General features: G+C 37.4%; 2 protein-coding genes and 1 non-coding gene across 3 annotated transcripts in view; 2 read left to right on the top strand and 1 right to left on the bottom strand.

Moving 5' to 3' along the window:
* The window catches only part of LOC109848752 (tubulin--tyrosine ligase-like protein 12), an 8,029-nt gene extending 272 nt beyond the window's left edge, over positions 1-7,757 (top strand). The window contains 16 exon segments of the mRNA XM_020418405.1: positions 1-96; positions 695-937; positions 1,205-1,329; positions 1,794-1,998; positions 2,234-2,359; positions 2,440-2,696; positions 3,059-3,166; positions 4,182-4,323; positions 4,393-4,558; positions 4,652-4,809; positions 5,239-5,562; positions 5,694-5,768; positions 6,101-6,170; positions 6,257-6,414; positions 6,873-7,060; positions 7,364-7,757. The exon segment at positions 1-96 is cut by the window's left edge and continues 19 nt beyond it. Of these exon segments, the coding sequence (XP_020273994.1) occupies positions 1-96; positions 695-937; positions 1,205-1,329; positions 1,794-1,998; positions 2,234-2,359; positions 2,440-2,696; positions 3,059-3,166; positions 4,182-4,323; positions 4,393-4,558; positions 4,652-4,809; positions 5,239-5,562; positions 5,694-5,768; positions 6,101-6,170; positions 6,257-6,414; positions 6,873-7,022 (2,403 nt within the window). The 3' untranslated portion in view covers positions 7,023-7,060; positions 7,364-7,757.
* Positions 7,983-8,064, bottom strand: TRNAS-GCU. Its single transcript has one exon. It is a non-coding gene; the product is annotated as a tRNA-Ser (tRNA).
* LOC109847916 (transcription initiation factor TFIID subunit 9) lies at positions 8,377-12,153 on the top strand. Its single transcript, XM_020417149.1, has 3 exons — positions 8,377-8,450; positions 8,717-8,930; positions 11,576-12,153. The coding sequence occupies exons 1-3, from the start codon at positions 8,377-8,379 to the stop codon at positions 11,903-11,905; spliced, it is 618 nt and encodes a 205-aa protein (XP_020272738.1). The 3' UTR covers positions 11,906-12,153.

The raw sequence follows: 20,564 nt of genomic DNA on the forward strand, positions 1-20,564 counted from the left end.
AGGCTGGTTTTGTTGGCGGAGAATCTGGAGAAGGAGTCTGATGTGTTTCTTGTTGATCACGCTTGGACTTTTCGGTTGCAGGATGCTCTCAACCAGGTTAGGGTTTTGATGATGATCCGAGCCTCGTTTAACGTTCGGGGACTTGAAATTATAGACTATGGTTTGCTTAGGAGGAATTTACGACTTTTGATAGAATCCGACGACTGAAGGATTTAATGTGTGGCATATTTTAATATTTTCTTAGTTTGAGTCGATTTAGGCTGCTGTTATTGGTATTCAATAATATGTGGATAATGCCGATGGGAAATTAATATTTTGATTTTCAAGTTGATAATCCGTACAGTTGGATGTGATGCGATGAACATGAACTATACAGAAGCAAAATCTCCGACAATTTCAGTGTGCTGTAAATCATGTATCAAGAGGCAAAAAAGTTGAGAACTTTAAGAAAATTCAGAAATGCTTATTTTTAGGGACACATGATTCATGGGCAAAATGTAATGAAATAACTTCAAAAGTTTATTTCTAGATAGTTGATGTGCAGAAGATCATATCTCACGGTAGGGATTATCAATTTTGAAATCCAAATATTAGATTAGGATTTAAGTATCCACATATCGTGTACTATTGACAGGAGCCTGACTCAACTCTTATTTGATTATTTTAACATACTCCCCATTGTTTGGCTATTCAGCTGAAGGAAGTCCCAGGATTAGCAGAGAGAATGGCAGCATTGATGTGTGTTGATCTTGACTTAGAATCACAATCTATAGGAAGAGATGAAAATGGAATTGAAGGAAAAGTTTCAGAAATATTGCAGCAAGAGATGAATAGATTAAAGGAGAGAGGAAGTAATGCTGCAGCGTGGTTGGAGCTCGAGGAAGTTGGCATAGACGATGAAATGCTACAGTCTGTTGATTTGTCTAGTAAATTTCCGGTATGATAAAATTCATTGGTGTAGTTTTTATCATTTTCTTAAAGAAACTGCTATAAGTAGGTGTTTTTGTAGCTTTCAGTTTCAATCTAATTCCAATAGTGCACACTGCCAGATGCCCCTAAAACCAAAAATATTCTCTGTTATTGCTCATCTATGACATTTAAAATGCCTATAAAGGGAAATTTAAACGCTCTATTGCTCCATCCATTTCCATATTGCATTAAAATAATTATTTTGGTCCTACTTATGTATATGTTGCTGCATCAGAGTCTTGCTGCACTCAATCTTTGGGGAAACAAGCTTCAGAACATAGAGACTGTACTGCAGGAAATTACGAAATGCAAGCGGTTGAAAGCAGTTTGGTTGAACGAGAACCCTGTTCTGTCAAAATAGTGAGTATTCTTGCAGTTTGCTTCTCAGTTGTTAACCTTTTCATTTTCCTCATTATGGAGATACTCATCAACATTTTGTGGTTATCTTGTTTCAAAAAAAAATTTCCTTCTCTCTTCTTGTATACTTTCCTTCTGTAATTTTGCTTGTCTATTTCTACAGTTAGTTATTTAATGCAGAAACATAATATTCTATGCATGGCTGTTTCTTTGCACATTGATGCATTTGATTGTAATATATATATAAAAAAACAAACCCACCATGAAGTGTAGATAAGACATCTCTAGAAGATAGAATACTCCATGGTTGTAACCTAGAAAGGTCTACCTGCAAGGAGGAACATGGATATACTTGTACTATTTACCCTATAATTTCTGATTACATTCTGAATTCTTGTTTTCTATCATTGTTGCTTTCGAATTCAGCACCTCTTTCAAACAAACTAACATTTTTAAATTTATTCCAGTGGCAATGATCTTGAGGATGCAATTCTCAATTGTATCCCTGGCCTGGAGATTTATAATTCACATTTTACTAGCAATTTCTCAGAGTGGGCATTGGGTTTTCGTGGAGGGGTTGTTGGGTCAGAAAATCCTGATTTTAGTGTCAGTTCACTGAAGGAGATAACCATGCTTGATCTGTCAAATAGAGGTATCCACAGGCTACCTAAGGTATGATATATGGTTCCTGATTTATACATTGTGAGTTTCTTAAGGAGTTTCTTTCTTTGACCTGAGTGACTATCGAGAAGATGGCATGTTCTAAAGTTGCATAATGATTTTATCTTTTTTAATGCACTCATGCTTGTCATCCTATCTCTTATTCGCGATTATCTGTTTTCATATTTCTATTTTAATCGTGGTAGTTAGAATTTTTCTATAATGACTTCTCTCTAACCTCTGCCAGGCATTTTCACCTGCCGCAATGCCATCCCTTGCACATTTGAACCTCCGAGGGAATGAACTGGATGAAACTTCTGTTGGCGATCTGTTGGAAATTTTAAGTGGATTTGCTTCTCTGAATATGTTGGAGGTATCTTTACTAAGCTTCCTAGTTTCTTTTTAGCAATCTAAAAGGCAACACTGCATTCCGGTAAAACATTTGCATTGCAGGTCGATGTTCCTGGTCCCCTTGGAACAAGTGCAATAAAAATTCTTGAATCACTTCCTAGTGTATCTATAATCAATGGTGTCAATAGATTAAACATTATAGAACATGGTAAACATGTCATTGATTCAGCTCTTCGGCCACGCCTTCCGGAATGGACATCTGATGAACCTATTGAAGATAGGGTTATTGGTGCAATGTGGCTGTATTTGATGACATATCGGCTTGCTGATGAGGAAAAGATCGACGAGACATCTGTGTGGTAGGAACACAACATCATTACTTTGGTTTCATTGTTTTTTAAGAGATCTTCTTCGCAATAAACACCACCACCACCACCACACACACACACACCAAAAAAAAAAAGGAAATAGAAAGAAAAAGAAGAAAATATAGCACCTCAGTCTAGTTGGTTCCACTTGGAACTACAAGCTGTTGACCCAACGTTTTGATACCCAGCGCATGAAATAACTTTTTTTTATGGAAACAAATTCTGTCTGCGCTCCTGACTACTTTCTGGCACAAAAGAACTTTGAGGAATCATGTTATCAATGTGGAACATACAAATGCAGATTTGTTTCTCGATCTGTGCTAGTTTTTGTGACTTTTGAACTGTTAATATAGGTATGTAATGGATGAACTGGGTTCAGCTTTGCGGCATAGTGATGAGGCGAATTTCAGGATAGCTCCTTTTCTCTTCATGCCAGAGGGGAAACTGGCATCAGCAATAAGGTGTCCTTGTTTCCTTTTTCACCATTAATTTGTGTTTTACTGTGGCTTCAACATTTCAATTAGGTTTTCCTTATTGTTCTTTTCCTGTCAACGTCATCTTTGTGTTTTGAGATGTTTATTCAGTTTCTTCACTATTCAACATGTGATTGAAATGTCAGCGTGTACCATTCCAATTCCCTGTCATAAATCGTGATAAGATGGCAGAAATGTAGAATGTGATCTAGCCCCTTGGATATTGATCTTATCTAATCTTTTTAGAATTTAGAAACTCAGAAATTTAGATTAATGTTACTAATTCATGTACAAAATAGTAGAAATTTATCCAATAACCACAAAAGGCAACTTCTATATGCTTGCTGCTCAGTAACAGACTAACAGGTACTGAGCCTAGATAGATTGAAGTATTAAATGAGGGGTCATACAATGAAAGTACATCATCATAGATAATTTATCTTAATGTACTTAGTGCAAATGGTGTTAAGAATTTCATGAATTGTCTATAAATTTTTGTACTCATGCCCATTGAATTGAGGAAAATTTGAGTTATCCTTTTCATGTTATTTTTAAATCTTCTCTGCTGCTAGATCATGATGGCAGTATTAAAAGGCTTGCTGAACCTTTTAACCTCTTATAGTCTTACGCACATTTACTCCCGCAGCGATCTAGACCCAAAAGAGTAGTACTCAGTTCTGAATTGTGTTTCCTTAATGGGGGTCTAGCTTGCAATCCAAGTCATATATGTAGCAACCAGCTCTGATTACTAACCTTGCGCTCATTTTAGGGAAATATTGAGCGAGACTGGTAGCAATACCAATCTGAGAGTACATTGGTATAAAAACATTGTGCTCTTTTCTGTTCATTTCTGAACTAACATAGCGACAAAATGTAGTAGTTCTTGGGCTCTGGATTTCTTTGCCTCAGTGGCACCAAAAGACTTTTGTAATATTATTTGATTTACTAGTTGACTCCTTTTATCATAATTCAAAAAATTGAAAATTGGAAATGTTAATTTCAGCTTTTCAGTGTTATGGCCGACTCAGAATGTTAGTTGTGGTGAAGAATGCACACGTGATTACCTTTTCGGCATTGGAGAGGACAAACAACGGTCTGCTAGACTTACAGCTTGGTTCCATACACCAGAAAGTTACTTCATTGAGGTGATTTATTACCTGCTTCAATACAGAAGATCCCAATTTCATTATACTTATGACGAACTCTCTTTTTAGGAGTTCAAAAATTATTCCCGACAACTTGTGTCAGTAGGTGCTCATCCATCTTCGTCACAAGCCCCTACAACTAGAAGCATACTCCCAGGCGATGGGCGTGTACTTCAAGTTTATACAGATATACCACAAGTAGAAGAGAACTTATCACGACCTGAATTTGTTCTCAGTAAGTGCTTTCTGCTTTGTGCATTCCTTCATTTAATGATGTAATTATTTATTTATGTGATTGAGAGGTTGATTTTTTTTACTCTTATGGCAGCAACTGAACCAAAGAATGCTGATATTATTTGGACCAGCGTGCAAGTCGACACGGAAGTGAAAAAAGCTGTTGGAATAACAGACAGTCAATATACAAACCAATTTCCCTTTGAAGCTTGCCTTGTAATGAAACATCATTTGGCAGAGACTATCCATAAGGTTAGCATGTTCTTCTAATATTTCATGCTCATGTATATTTATATTTGAGAGTTACAATTAACTCTTATAGATAAAGAATTCTACTGTAAGCATTGGTTTATTGTTCAAGTAGAGAGCTTGGAACTGATCTTGACCCAAGAAGTACAACAGGGAGAATGAAAAATTAACCAAATGTTCTTTTATGATTATGCTCTCTCCACGTTTATGGTTTAGCCTCCTCATTTGTGAATATAAGGTTCTCATATTATGGTAAGTGGCACACTTACTTAAAAAACAAGTAGAATCTGATGAAGAAGGAAACTATGCATATTCTACAATTGTGTATACTATTTAGAACTTACGATCGACATGAACTTTAGAAGATTTTAGAATATATCCTTTTCTACTACAGGGTCTGTTACTGTATTAATCACTATTCATCTATGATAGGCACAAGGTTCTCCTGATTGGCTTCAGCCTACTTACAACCTAGAGACACAACTATCTCAGCTGATAGGAGATTATTGCTTGAGGAAAAGAGATGGCAACAATAATTTATGGATCTTAAAACCATGGAATATGGCAAGGACAATTGATACAACTGTTACTGGAGATTTGTCTGCTATTATACGACTTATGGAGACTGGTCCCAAGATATGCCAGAAGTATATCGAGCGTCCTGCATTATTCAAAGGGAGGAAATTTGACCTTCGATATATTGTCTTGGTTCGCAGCATGAGACCTGTTGAAATTTTCCTTGCGGATATATTTTGGGTATCCTTTCTCTCTTTATCACTCCTGACTTTTATCAACCCTCATGATCACATCTGTTGCTGCTGTTGAGATGTTTCAGTTTAAAAGAATTTTATGATTTGATGACCATAATGCACATTCTTCTGTTGTAGGTTAGGTTAGCAAACAACCCGTACACTTTGGAGAAGAGCAGTCTTTTTGAGTATGAAACTCATTTCACTGTGATGGTAAGTCTGCTTTTTTTTTTTCACTGTCAAAATCCTGGAAATTGAGTAGAGCCATGCTAATTTGATGACGGAGCTGGGAAGTTAACTGTTTAAACCTTTTGTTTTTTATTTAGACAATAAAAGTTCCCTTTTATTTGCTGTTTGCTTTATTGTTCTATACAAAGTTTTCATCTTCAATTTGTCACCTAGAGTTTAGAGTTTCAGAAGTTCTCATTATATCCGTTAAGTCAACTGGATTCTTCATTTTTGTTGACTGCTTAGACTGTTGGTTTGCCTGCAACTTAGAACATCCAATAACAGCCTCATATACTAATACTGTAGTTTCTTTTCAGAACTACATTGGACGTATAAATCACATGAATGTATCGGATTTTGTGAAAGAGTTCGAAGAGGAACATCAAGGTATCTGTCCACATCTTCTTTGAATGGTTACCCAACAAGGCAAATAATTTTAAATGCTAATACGATAATGTGGCATTTCTCTATAGTGAAATGGCATAATATCCAGGAAAGAATCCGAAACATGATTCGTTCAGTGTTTGATTCAGCTGCAACCGTGCATCCTGAGATGCACTGCCCAAACTCTAGGTCCATGTATGGTGTAGATGTCATGCTTGATCATTCATTCATGCCAAAGCTTCTGGAGGTATGCCCTTGTCATTATCATAAAATTTTGTGTGTTACACTTTTTTTTTCCTGGTTCAATATTGATGGCAAATGACTATCAGGGACTTTTCGCTTTATAAAATATTTATCATGGTTCCTAAAGTGTGTTAGCCACAAAACAACCTAGATAGTAAAGAACTTTTTCTGATCCTATTTGGCTTCTTCTTTTGTCTGTACTGTTTTTGAGATGGGGGAAAAATCACATCTTAGACAAAATAACTTAGTGTCACGTGGTTTTGCTTTATTTTTTAAGTTCTCATTTTTTTTATTTACTTATTTGACCAGAGTCTAATATTTCTGGTAGCTTTAGTGTATTCTTTTTTACTCCTTATTAACAGTATATTTCCTTCCTACATTTACCTTTAAAAAGATATAATTAGACTGTAGAATTTGAAATACAAGCGCATGTGGTGCAGACTAATTCTCTTCTTTATGCAGGTGACCTACTGTCCAGACTGCACTAGAGCATGCAAATATGACACTGAAGCAGTTGTCGGAAGCCGAAATGTCATCAAGGGCAAAGACTTCTTTAATTTTGTTTTCGGGTGCCTTTTTCTCGACGAGCTAACAAATGTGACGCCACTCTAGTTGTTCTGACATGATTGCGTCCTCCTTGCAGTAACATCGTAAGTATAGTCTTGCAGTTGAATTTTCTTTTCCCGTTATTTTTCCATTATGTTAAAAGTTCACATCTTCGTACACTTACAGTAGAATTTCCCTCCCAGATTCAGGCCAAATGTTCAGTGCTCTAAAAAGATGTTATGAATAGGCTCTAGAAGGGCTTGAGCTAGTTTGATAATACTAGATAATCGATAAATCGAAGTTTTAAGCTCGTTAAATGATTGCATCTACATTTATTAGCTCATCTTCTCCAAAGCTACATTCTGTTTATATTAATTTTCAAACCTGTTCTCTCCATCATGTTCCAGAGCTACAGTCACATGCGTTGGTTAAGAGATACTGATCTCCCCCAGCACGCGACGAAGAAGCATGTAAACCGGGAGAGGCAACATCAGAGCATATTAAATTGCACAGTTCCTCGGAGCCAGTTGAGACAGACATTTATGGTAGCAGCTCAAGTCGAATGCACAAGTTACATCGGCTTGTTTGTTACTTATAAAGAAGGCATAGTTTTGAGGCTTATGCTTGAAGGAAAATGTTGGCCTTTTTCATGCGGAACAAAAGTTTGTTCTTTGTATTTTTAACTCTCATAAACAGTGAATCTTATGACCAAACATTGTGAACGGTACAGAAGGCTCTTGTGATATTTCACTTAATGTAAACTGGTTCTTTATGTATGATTTCAAGCGGGGGATTTCTAGATGACAGGTTATTGTTCCAGAAAGCAGTAGACTCATTCTGCCGTTCACGGCGCTTTGCATATTTAATGTATCAATGACCTTTAGTGTATATAGACTTGTTTAATTAATATTCTTGAGGCAAAGTAAAATTAATCTTAGACAAGGGAGGGGAAAAAAATCAAATAATTTTGCTCATAGCAGTATTTTCTGTTAACCGCGAAAAAGAGAGGGAATAAAAAACATTTTACGTCGCCTGAGAGATTCGAACTCTCGCGGGGAAACCCCATGTACTTAGCAGGCACACGCCTTAACCACTCGGCCAAAGCGACGTTTGTCTCGAGATCGGAACACCTGAACTATGTTCATCAAGTAAAGACCTCTCCTTATAACCGCACCAAAAGCCAAAGAGGGAGCAAAGGCGATGGAACCAGAACCCAGCAGCGACGGCGGGGTCGCCGGGACCACCACCTCGGACTCCGACGAGCCACGTGACGCGCGTGTGTTCAGAGAGCTCCTCCGACAAGCCACGTGTCGAGTACGAGCCACATGTCGTCCACCAGTTCCTCGAGCTCTGCTACCGCTACGTCGTCGACGTCCTCACCGACGCCCAAGTCTACTCCGATCACGCGGGAAAACCCGTCATGGATCCCGATGACGTCAAGCTCGCGATCCAGTCCAAGTCAATTTCTCATTCTCTCAGCCGCCGCCTCGAGAGGTACCAAATCCTAACCCTAACCCTAAAATTTGGGTTTTTTTAAGTTGCAGAGCGTGGATTCTGGAATCAAGTCACAATGTGTTTGTTTGAAATTGATTGATAAATGCTAAACATTGCCAGCAATTGTTAGATCCAGTATGTGTTGTGTTTTGATAAATATTGAGATATGGGCTTTGTTGGGTTGTCATTATAATTTCTTTGATGAGGAATATCAAGTGATCATATTACTACTGGAAAATTTCATGCTACCATCTATCTGATAGTAGTCTCCTCCGGTCGATGGGCGTAGGAGAAGGCGAGTACGAGCCACGTGTCGTCCACCAGTTCCTCGACCTCTGCTACCGCTACGTCGTCGACGTCCTCACCGACGCCCAAGTCTACTCCGACCACGCGGGGAAACCCGCCATCGATCCCGATGACGTCAGGCTCGCGATCCAGTCCAAGGTCAATTTCTCCTTCTCTCAGCCGCCGCCTCGAGAGGTACCAAACCCTAACCCTAACCCTAAATTTTGTGCTTTTTTTAGTTGCAGTGCGTGGATTCTGGAATCAAATCACGATGTGTTTGTTTGTGGGTATTGCTGATAGTAGCTCGATGGTAAAGGTGTGAGCTTTCTTCGTAATTTTTTTTTTTGAGAAAAGTAGAATTTTTAGCTCCGTAAGTAACTTGATGGAGAAGATTGGAGTTTGATGGTAAAGGCGTCAGCTTTGGTACTCAAATGCCGACCTAGCTTGTCGATAAATAAATTTAGGGAGAAAGTTGCTTGGTTGGGAATTTTCGGACGTAGGACGGAAAGGGTGAGAATAATTACTACTTGGTGGTTACATTATTATGGGTGCCATTTGTTCTCAAAAAGGGAGGGAAAAATTACAGGAGCCGTTAATTTGGCATGTCCATGTTCAACACCGCAAGCGCTTGACCATAACTTTTGATGCCATATGTTTGCCGATATCTTTTAAAAATGAATTTGGGGGAAATATGTGCGGTATAGAAGTCTTTGATCAATGGTAGTGGTTTCTGGCTTCTTTACAGTATATTGGGGTTCATATGGGTCCTTATAATTTTGCTAAAATCCATATTACTGAGAACTTGAAATTAATATATATTTGTAGAAAATAAAAATATGCACGAATGCTACATTTAGTGCTAGAGCATATAAAAAGCTCTGAAAAGGACGACAACGGTAAATGTTTACAATATATACAAATCGATCAATCTAATTATCGAACCATAGAGTATAATTGGTTTGGGAGAGGCCTTGAAATCGGGAAATTACATGAATGGCTCCTTATCTATTTTTGTTTCTGAGTAGCTTATGAAAAATTAATCATTGCAAATGTTCTGGCAACCACTTAATTCAGGATATTCTTGCTATGATTTGAGTATTTTTTCCAATTACTCAGTGTCTAAGATATAATGTAGCATTGTTGACTTGATTGTGAAATATGGGTATCTTTATCTTTGGCTGATGTTCCAAATATGTTAAACTGGAGGTTGTTCATTAGGTCACATCAGTTGTATAATGTAGCATTTTTTACCAACCGTCCAAGTATGGATCGATTACAAGTTTTCTCTTCAATGCAAGCTTAGGTTCTTTAATCAATGAAATAGGTATTGTCATGGGCTGGTTTGACTCTTAGGTTTATGTGATTTTTCAAACCAATATTATGGTTAACGGGCTAGACTATTCTCCTACTAGAGGATAAAAATTATCCAAGTGGACAGTTGCATGCATTAGTTTTGAACTTTTCGTACGTATGCCTTGTCATTGCCTCTTTTCATAGATATAGTTAACTGATAGCTGCATTCTTCTGGATGCATGATAACTCTTTCCTTGTGCTTTCTAGTATCATTCTATGTGCTATCTGTCAATTATGTTGATCAGTGCGACGACCCTTTTTGGTTAATTGTTCACTAGTATAGGTTTTCATGCTATGCCTTGTAACTTAACACCTACTACAAACACATATTTTGTATGTTCTTCTGCTAGCTTTAAAGATAAACCAGGAACCTTGTTAGATATTTTTTTCTACCAGGAAATAATCTTTCGCTACTTTGTTGAGAGAATTTGGGAATAGGAGACCCACATCAACCTAGCAATCCTCATGTTTGGAGGAGAGTTAACAAAGAACTGAAATAGTCAGGTCTTGAGGGAAAATAAAACCAGAAAGTAAAAGTTCTTTCCAGCATGGAGTTCAAACTAGATAACCTTGTGTCTGTAACAAACTCCCTTCAATCACCACCTTATTCATCAGCCTATCCTTAACCACTATCACCTTGCTATAACACCACAACGTCCTCATCAATAACGTGAAATTGCTGTTAGTGGCTCCTCAGTGACGGTCATCATGCATACTAGTTGAACTGATGCTGCAGCAGCCAGCCTCACATTGTCATCGAGAGCCATCTCCTTTCTTATCTTGTGTATGCTTTTATAAACTGACTCGCAGTTTTCTATCTGCCATTCTGCCAATAGAAATGCTATCAAAAGGAATGAACGACATTTTGCAGCGGCCAGCAAGCCGAAATGAAACCACTGTGACAAAACTGTTGCAACTTAATGAATTGTATGACCATGCGATACTAAATGTTCAAAAGTTCCAATTATGACTAAGAAACACCTCAAAGGTGTTACGATCTTACAACTGGGTATCAACTTGGAGAGACCGGTTACTACCACTGACTATGAGCCATCGATGTCCTTATCAATACCAAACCGCCAATGCCATTTCAGTTGTATTTGTAATCACCACGGCTTCTCCCTTTCCAACCATGGAGAGCTAGAATAAACTGAAGTGGATTGGATTTTCTATCCACCAGTACCTCTTGCCTATGCTTTTAGATTTGTCATGTTGTGTGATTCACATAAAGGCACATATCTCAAAGATAACCTTGATGCGTATGACGCGCACAATACAAATCTCAAAGCAAATTCAATAGATTAAAAAGTTGGTGGACAAAGCCCTCAGTCCCCTTAAGTGCATTCCAGCTTTTGCTCTTCCAACCACCACTACTTCCAGTGCGAATGGCATTTGCATAAATGTAGACGCTATTATTTCGATTACTCCTCCTGCTCGAGTTCATCTACAGCTTTCTGCGAGTTATATCCTTTTCGTCTTTGTTCCAGGTATTGCTTGAGCTTGCCAGAAGCCGAAACAAGATTCCGCTGCCCAAGAGGATAGCACCTCCTGGATCAATTCCACTGCCACCCGAACAAGATACCCTTATAAATCCCAATTACCAGCTCTTAATACCAAGGAAGCAACCTTTACAAGTCGAGGAAACCGAGGAAGAAGACACATCCAATCCAAACCCAAACCCTAACCCTAACCCTGACTCTGCTCCTTCATCATCCCAAGAGCAAAGGACGAGTAATGAGCAACAACAGCAGCAGCAGCAGCTAGGCCAACAAAGGGTCTCTTTTCCCCTTTCTGCAGGAGCAAAGAGGCCAAGATGAGAGACGGAGAGAGTATACTTATGGTGTATTAATTTTATTTTGTATTCTTATGCATTTGTTTGCCTCTCCTTATTAGGAGTCCTGTAATTTTTAGCACAAGTTTTATCTAGGAACCTGCATAAAATAGAGTGACCTACGTCATTTATCGGAGGACAGAGGGTTTGTTTGAAATTTTAACTAATTCTATTTACGGCTGAAACTATCTGAACTCTTATGGGAGTTATTTATTTATTATTTTTTTAATGCAATGTTGGAATCCTATGTCATGCAACTATTAGAATATTTTGCTAAAGGTTTCCATGCTAATGTCCTATGATGGATTTATGACATTTTTATTCCTTCAGTTTCCATGCATGCGGACATATAAACAAATATACATGCAGACGCAAAAACAAATAATATTGGAATAAATATAGTTCATCATGTGAACAAGAGAGTTCATTAATAAGTTTTTAAAAGCTAACACCAGATCTAATGGTCATCAAAATTAACCTCAAATCTCTTAATCTAAGGATTAAAGCTGTTGCGACTATACGACCAATATATGCTGTGATATTTTAACTATGGACCTGAATATTTCACTACATATCTGTATCAATAACCATATTTTATGGATTACAGATTTTAATAGTCTCGTCCATCTAACGGATACGGATATTTTCTCAGATATATAGATACTTTCTTGCACGCCTAATACAAACCCATTTTATAGGGATTTTTGGAATTCTCGCGGATAATAGATAGAGAGAACACCCAAAAACTCCATGAGCAACCAAATATAAGAGGCCTCATAAAAAACCTAACAACAAACCCAACCCAACCCAAAAAGCCCGTCATCAAGAAAACACCAACTATCGATGATCCAACGGCCACGAATAAATCCCCTCCGGTATAAAACCCCTCCTTCTTCCCCCGATCTCATCCTGATTCCGCCCCTCCCAAAACCCTAACCCTAGCCCTCCCGACGGGGCGGGGGCGGCGGCGGCGGCGGAGAGGGAGGTGGAGGTGAAGGAAGAGGAGGTGAAGGTGGCCGAGAAGGAGGAAAAAGAAAGTTTACTCTGTTGATTGGTGTTAGGAGAAGAGGAGGAAAAAGAAGGCTTTGGGGAAAGGGGCATTGCCGGTGGTCGTGAAGGCGAAGCTCATCTCGAAGACGGCCGAGAAGAAGATCAAGGAGTCTGGCGGCGCCGTGGTGCTCACCGCGTGAATGGGGGGTACTTCCTTCTTTCTTTCTTTTATTAATCGTGAGACTTTGAGATGTTTCGCCCGCTCGGGCTTCGTTGTGTGGCAACGGACGCGTACCCGAATATATATTTGACCTTTATTCGATCCTATTCGGTTTTGAAGATGAGCACGTGTTTTTTTAGCAATCCCTTCGCTAGAGTGGGTATTTGATTATGTTGTTTTTGTTTCTAATAAATCATCAACCGCTTGTTTATATAGCTTTGCTGAGTTCATGTGCTTAAAGATTCTTTAGCTCGGCAATCGCATCGTTTTCTTGATAGGCTGTTTTGCACAGACAGCTCTGAGTAAATAGTGGTGATAGACTAAGCAGAAACTAGAAATGATTTAAACATTGTTCAACTCCTCTGATGCATTACGGCCTGCATTGCGCCAAAAGTTCGTCCAATACATTAATTAGATCATGCATTACTCACCCCCACCCTTCTTTGACATCTTTGAGGTGCCTTCGGCAATTTTTTTGGAGAAATAAGGCTTTCCCTCTAAGTAGCAAAAGACTTGTCCTGTTCTTCCAAGGAGGACTTCATTATGAGGATAACAAATAACAAGCCATTTTCCCAATTCCGAGTTATAGAACTTTTTAAGAGAACCTCACCATTTACGATTCCTTCGAAATGATAATGCTTTTGTAAGCTCGACGGACAATTGATGTTGAATTTATACTCCTTGACCCATGTATTATTCAAATAATCTTTTGTAGTCCATATCTCAGTTTTCATCTATTCTATTATGGAATGCAACCCAAAGGTTCCCTACAGACTTCATTAAACAAGGGAAAGACATATGGGAGGATGATGTATAGGGGAGTGGTATAACTGATTCAAACTTCTCATCTTTGATAATGAATCTGAAGATTCCTTTTGGATTTACCCCCTTGATATTTAGCTCTTATATCTTCAAAGCCAGTGGAGGGCTTCATGAACGAATATGGGATAAGAAAGGATATCACAAATTCCAAAAGAAAATTCACCTCCGTTGGGTAGCACCCAAATTGTAGATCTCACAGTTAACACAAACTCTTTTCAAAAAATAAATGAACCTAACTATCTTGTATTGCCCCATAGTCATGTCAAAACATAAACTAAAGACACAATTTGATCTATTGAGTGTTTGTGACGACTATTCTTTTATGGAATTTCCTGAATTTCCCAAGTCATAGGATTTAATAAGTAAATATCTAATTTAAGACTTCTGACATAAGCACAAGTCAAACTGTCTACAAAATTAGATAACTTGTTATACGCTCTCCCGAGATTAAGTTTGTAGGAAGCTAAGTTGCATGGAAACGGGTACGGGTACTGGTACGGGTGCGGGTGCTGGTACGGGACACGGCAAAACTATAAAATGTAGGGTACGGGGACACGACTACATATATATATTAAATTAATACGGTACATAAGATAAAAAATTTCCCCTTCATGTGTCATTAGAATTAAAATTCCGATCACATTTTTGAGTTTCTTTTATCATATTGATTATCGTGAATTGTAAACTACTCATTTTTTTTACTAGACATCTAAACGACTCATTAACTATATAGTTTTAAACTTGGGTATAGACTGAAACGAATCCGACCCGTATCTCATTAGTTTCAAATGACGGATGTGAAGTGTAAGCTCTACGTCCAGGAAGTCTTTGACAAGTGTTTTAAATTAACACATATATCATATAATTAAGTACATATTGTAATAAATGCATGCATATATTCAAGAAGTGTCCATGAAGTTTGGGTACGGGAAAGTGTCGGGTACGTGTCCGGTATGGGTACGGCTTCATTATAGAAGTACCCGGGTAACATAGGTAGGAAGTGTCTATAGATAGGTTTCCATCATACAACTTGATTTCTTCATAATGAATAGGTTTACCAACAATCATGTAGCTCGAAGATCTCTCATGCTGTGATTTTGAGAAATGGGGATCATAACTTAAAGAAGGCTGTTGTTGCAGACAGTGGAATTTTGCAATAGACTGTGAAGGTAGTCGTGAAAGTATGTTGGCCACAATGTGATGTGGTAGCAGTAGAAACCATGAGCAGCAGCAAGTTCTAATTTTTGTTTCGGGATGTGAACACAAATAAACATTTTAATTTTGAACCATAACTATCAGAATCAAATTGTTACCATATGATGTGTGTGCGCGCGTGCGTGGGTGGGTGGGTGAACACCTAATACCTGAGTATTGATCTTATTGTTTGCGGTTATTCTTTGTTTTTCTTAGGACCATCTTCTTCTTGTGACGGATTGATGAGGCTGTAAGAGCCTGCAACTTGCCAGCGTCAATATGAGTTTCTTAAAGGGAAAAAGAAATATTATTATTATAATAGGTTATTATTGTTGTTGTTGTTATTACTATTATTCACAACAGTTAGTTTTTTTGGACAAATATTGATTTATTTCATAGATTTGTTGATCTTAGGAATAATTGTTTGCTAAGGACTTCTCTCAGGAGATAATCCCTAACTTAGCAATTTTATCAATGTCTTGGTAGGTTATTTCTTTTGGTTTATCCTTGTTTTCCATTGGTCAATGAAAATTCTTATAAATGGGTCGGGTGACCTCTGGGTCAAGCCATACAAATCAAGCTCGTACTTATACATGTTTGTATATTGGGGAAAAGATTTGAAGTCTTTACTTATTATATGTCCAATGTATAGTATTTATCATTTTAAAATTTTCTTGCTTTCTCCATGTTTGGTTGCCTTCAAAAGTTCATGTGTAGTTCAATTTCTTTATTTCCTTTGATATTGACTTAAATTTTTTTTTTTTGTGTGTGGTTGTCTGCGTATAAAATCTTCTCCCTTTTTTTGCTTGAATTTGTGTTTATCATCAATGGCCAACCATTCATTAGCTTATCTGCATGATATGTCGTGGCGTTAATTTTCTTTAATGTCATTATTTTTTTTGTATACGATATTTTTTCCCCCAGAGTATCTATGTGTTGTCTGTGTTGATTGGTGTCGATTGTGGTACATTTGAAGTGTGTGTATAATCTGCATTACTATTGACTATTGAGACGTCACGATGGATATCAGGGGCGTCGGTTGAATTTTACTTTTCTCTCATTGTTACTCCTCATCTTATGAATTTGGTTTGCCGAACTGCAAGAGCAAGTTCTGCTGCTCTCCCCATAATATATCAATAATGTTCTTTTGAGATGCGACCTCTAGTAGGTGTTCTATGTTCGGCATTTATTTTAGGGCTCGTATATGAAAACTACTTCATTTTTTGTTCAAATTGATACTTACCATCTTTATTTTTTTATTTTTGATCAAAGCTACTTATATTTGCATACATGCTTGTAATGTCATACCTTAAACACTATTTAGTTCAAAAAAAAAACTACTCATTTTATCTTTGATCTCTACACCCCCTTCCCTTTCCTCTCCCCATCCCCCCCACCCCAAACAAAAAAAAAAAAAAGGAAACACACACACACACACAATTAGGGCTGAGCATGGTTCGGTCCAAACCGAAAAAACCGACCTGAACCGATCCGGAAAAATCGGTTTTATGAGTAGGGTGGTTCGGGTCAGTTTGAAAATTTTTCAACCCGAACGGACCTGAACCGACCGAATATAGTGCAATACTACCCATTTTGATCTCAAACCTACCCGATCCGTCCCCAAAGAGTCAAAGACTTAAACCCTAAACTCATTTTCTAAATCATTATGGGTTGAAAACAATATCATTATATCAATGTGTAATGCTTCATTATCTTCTCCACCATCTCCTCCTACATTGAGTGCCTCGTTCACCACCTCCTACTCTCTCCTCTCCTCCCAATACTCCCACCTTCTTATTGACTTCTTGGGTTTTTCTACACCTTAACCACTTCCCTCCTGTCCTCTCCTTCCATTGATGACCCTCTCTTCCCTGTTTTTCTTCCTCTACACTCCCCCTTCTTTCTACACCTTAACCTCTTTTCCCCTCTCTTCTTCCTCTCCTCTTTTCCCTTCTCTAAAATTAGATTGGAGGGTATAATAGAAATCTCAGTTTTCTTTTTTAATAGAAGATATTAAAAGTGTGACAATGCAAACATGTAAGCAAATGTAGGTTGTTTTGATCAAAAATAAAAATTAAATATGATAAGTATTAATTTGAACAAAAGTTTAAGTGGTTTTATGTAGAAACCATTTGTTTTAGGTAACCCGATATAATTGGAACCAGGTGTTAATCCACTTGATTTGTTGTCGGTGTAATTCTTAATATTTTAATTATTGGATTAAGGCTTTCAACCTAAGGCTAGTTACAATGGGGTAGTTGAATGATGAATTAAATAGTTGAATGGGTGTAATGGGGGTGTTGAATGGGGTGTTGAAAATGAGGTGGATTAAATAGAGTTGGAAGAATTCAACATGTTGAAAGAGGAGGGAGTGGAGCCCGCGCTGGACACGTGGCGGTCAATTATTTCCCTCTAATTATTTGGGATCAATTATTTCATAGTAAATATTTTTTTTTAATTTTTTTTTCACCAAAATTCATCATTTTTTATACTCTATAAATAGAGCCTTGTTTCATTTCATTTGGACACAGAAAAAAAAACGTATTTTTTCCCTCTAATTTTATTAAACGTGGTGGGGTAGGGTGTTGAATTTTATTAAACAAAAACCATTGTAGAGTGTAAAAGTTGAGTGGGTGTTGAATTATTAGGTGGAAGAGAGAGAAGATGATGTGGAGTGTTAAAAAGTAAAAAGTAGGGTGTTGAAAAACAAAACCATTGTTGATAGTCAATAGAAGCTTTGTGCCTAGTGGTATTAGGCACTAGTTAGTGTTTCAAACAAAGAGAAGTAACATTTATACGCATCTTATTTATCAAGGATTACGGTTACGGCATACACTAGGAGTAATAAATTTAGCTATATGTAACATATTTTGCCCATCATTGTTAACGAGTCAAAATATTCATTGGGCGATCTATGCTCATGTAGATCAAAAATTCACATAGATTCAATATTTTTAGTACGTACATCTAATAACCTAGAAATGAATAGTCTCTAAAATTATTATTTGATGACATGTTGATTAGTTCATATATCTAATAACCTAGAAATGAGCGGTCTTTAATGGTCTTACAAGCTGATTATTTGGAGATGCTTGAATTATAGAATAGATAATTTCACATCGCATGATTTCCTATAATTTACTAGAGTGTTATTTCGCTTTTTATTGGGAGCGCATGGTTTATTAGATTTCTTGATATTTTTAGAATGCAATCGCTTGATTTATTTTTGGACAAAGAGTCTTCTCAATGTGTCATTTGGTCTAAAATGTAACGTTTAAACTTCATCACGGCGGCGCCCACCCAGCGCTGCACGACATTTAATGCAAGTTAGCTTTTGGATTAATAAGTCCATAGCCCAAGGGTTGTGGGCCTTTAAAGTCCAAAACCCATCGCTAAATCTGAGAGCCCCCGGCCCGGAGCTGCGCAATATTGAATATAAACTAACTTTAAAGTCCAAACACCAGTACTGAGTTTTAGATACTGTTTGGCAACAAAAAAAAGTGTCTTATCTAAGAGCTTGTGTCTTATTGACTTGGTCAATAAGCTAGTAGAGCTGTTTGGTAACCAAAAATAGGAGGAGATTATTTTAAAGATTGTGTCTTTTGCAAGTAGCTTTTGGAAAGCTATCTCAAGTAACGTTTGTCTTTGGGAAGGAGCTGTTAATTTTTTTCTTCTGTTTTTGCCCCTAATAATTCTAATTTTATATCAATAATATTGCATGACCTTTTTAGTTATTTAACAAATTTAAGCTAGTTGTACAGCTTCTTTTGCCAAACAGCTCTAGTCAATCAGCTAGCTACACAGCTATCAGCTATCAGCTACAATTTCACAGCTTTCAGCTAACTTGACAGCTTTCAGCTATAATCTCGCAGCTTTCAGCTAGTTTTGTCAAACAGAGCCTTAGAAAAAGATTTTGCCTCTACCGGTCAATGGGTTTAATCCAAGCCAGCTCAAACCGAATAAGCTGGTTAACCAAAAATGAAATCCCATGCGTGTCCTGTTTGGTTGATAGAAAGTAACATAAGTAAATTAAATCTATTACTTCTGAAATTATTAAGCAGGAAGTAGCGGAAATACTACTCTTTTTATTCGTTTCATAAAATTTTGGGAGTGTAGGAATTAGGTTTCTTCCGTTCAAAATTTTGTTTGCTAGCCCTTATAAATATTATTAGGAAGAGAGAAAAAGAATCTTTTAGGATTCTATTTAGAAATAGAGGATATCCATTCAATAAAAACAATGATTTTATGCCTAAATTGACTTTATTTTAGCTACTTCCGAGATACCTCTGAGCCATAAGAGGAGGAAAAAGATTCAAGAAGTGCAGATGACACGTAGGTGCTATGTCAGCTTTAAAGGAAGTGACGAAATTAGTTTTTTTTAGAGAAACAAACATGATTTTCTTCTCAGAAATAGCACAAATAGCCCCTATTTCATTTACTTCGGTTATTTTATAGCTACTTCCGTGCAAACAAGCAGGCAAGAGTCCGCTCAGCAATTAGCAACGCTTGGTGTTTTCTGAAACTTTTTTACAATTCACCATTCAACTCAGTTTTAAGCAATCTTCTTCAAAATTTTCCCCAAATCGGAGAGTATAACTTCCTATTGAGTTTTAGGGCCTTTGTCTATCAGTTAAAGAGGCAACTCGTGGTGTATTCTATAAACTTTGCATTGCCTGAGCTGGCAAAATAATTATGTAAATTAAGCTAGCGTACACATTTATTTATTAGTAGGGAGGCGCTACAGTCACACCCCCAACCACACTCCTCTCTCGCTACAGTGCACTGGGGCCCACATGAGAATTTTTTTAAAATTTTCATGTGGGCCTAATGCACTGTAGCGAGAGAGGAATGTGGTTGAAGGTGTGGTTAGGAGGTGTGCCTCTATCATTTTCCTTATTAGTATGCTCAATGCACCGCTAGCTCTCCACTAGCTTAGTTATGTTCATCTTCAAAATCGTAGGACATAATGAGTTATGGTGCATACTAAGTTCTATAAATAGTATATCATCTATATAGGGCATCTTGCCCTATTTTTACTTCAAAAAAAAAGGTTGAAAATATTTGTATCGCAAGTTTTTAACTCATTTTGTTTTAGCACATCAATTTGTATGAATGATGCGAATATTACACCATGCTGATGCACGAATTCTTCCACATTCGATTCCTATTTTCATATCATGAGGAATTTTTATATGGAAAAGTTTGTAAACAAAGTTATAGGCAAAATTATAAAGAAGTCCATGCGGGGACTTGTACAGTCACATCTAACCTTTGTTGAAAGAAATGGATGTCTGAAAATCCAAATGCCTAGAATTCAGACATAAATAGCCTTTTCACCTTTTTTTTTCCACATGCTGTTTCTAAATTCTAAATTCCCTTCTCGTCTCATCCATTTTTATTCTGATTAATGATGTGCTCG

This window comes from Asparagus officinalis, chromosome 7 (assembly GCF_001876935.1).
Source record: "Asparagus officinalis chromosome 7, Aspof.V1, whole genome shotgun sequence".
In the NCBI taxonomy this organism is placed as follows: domain Eukaryota; kingdom Viridiplantae; phylum Streptophyta; class Magnoliopsida; order Asparagales; family Asparagaceae; genus Asparagus; species Asparagus officinalis.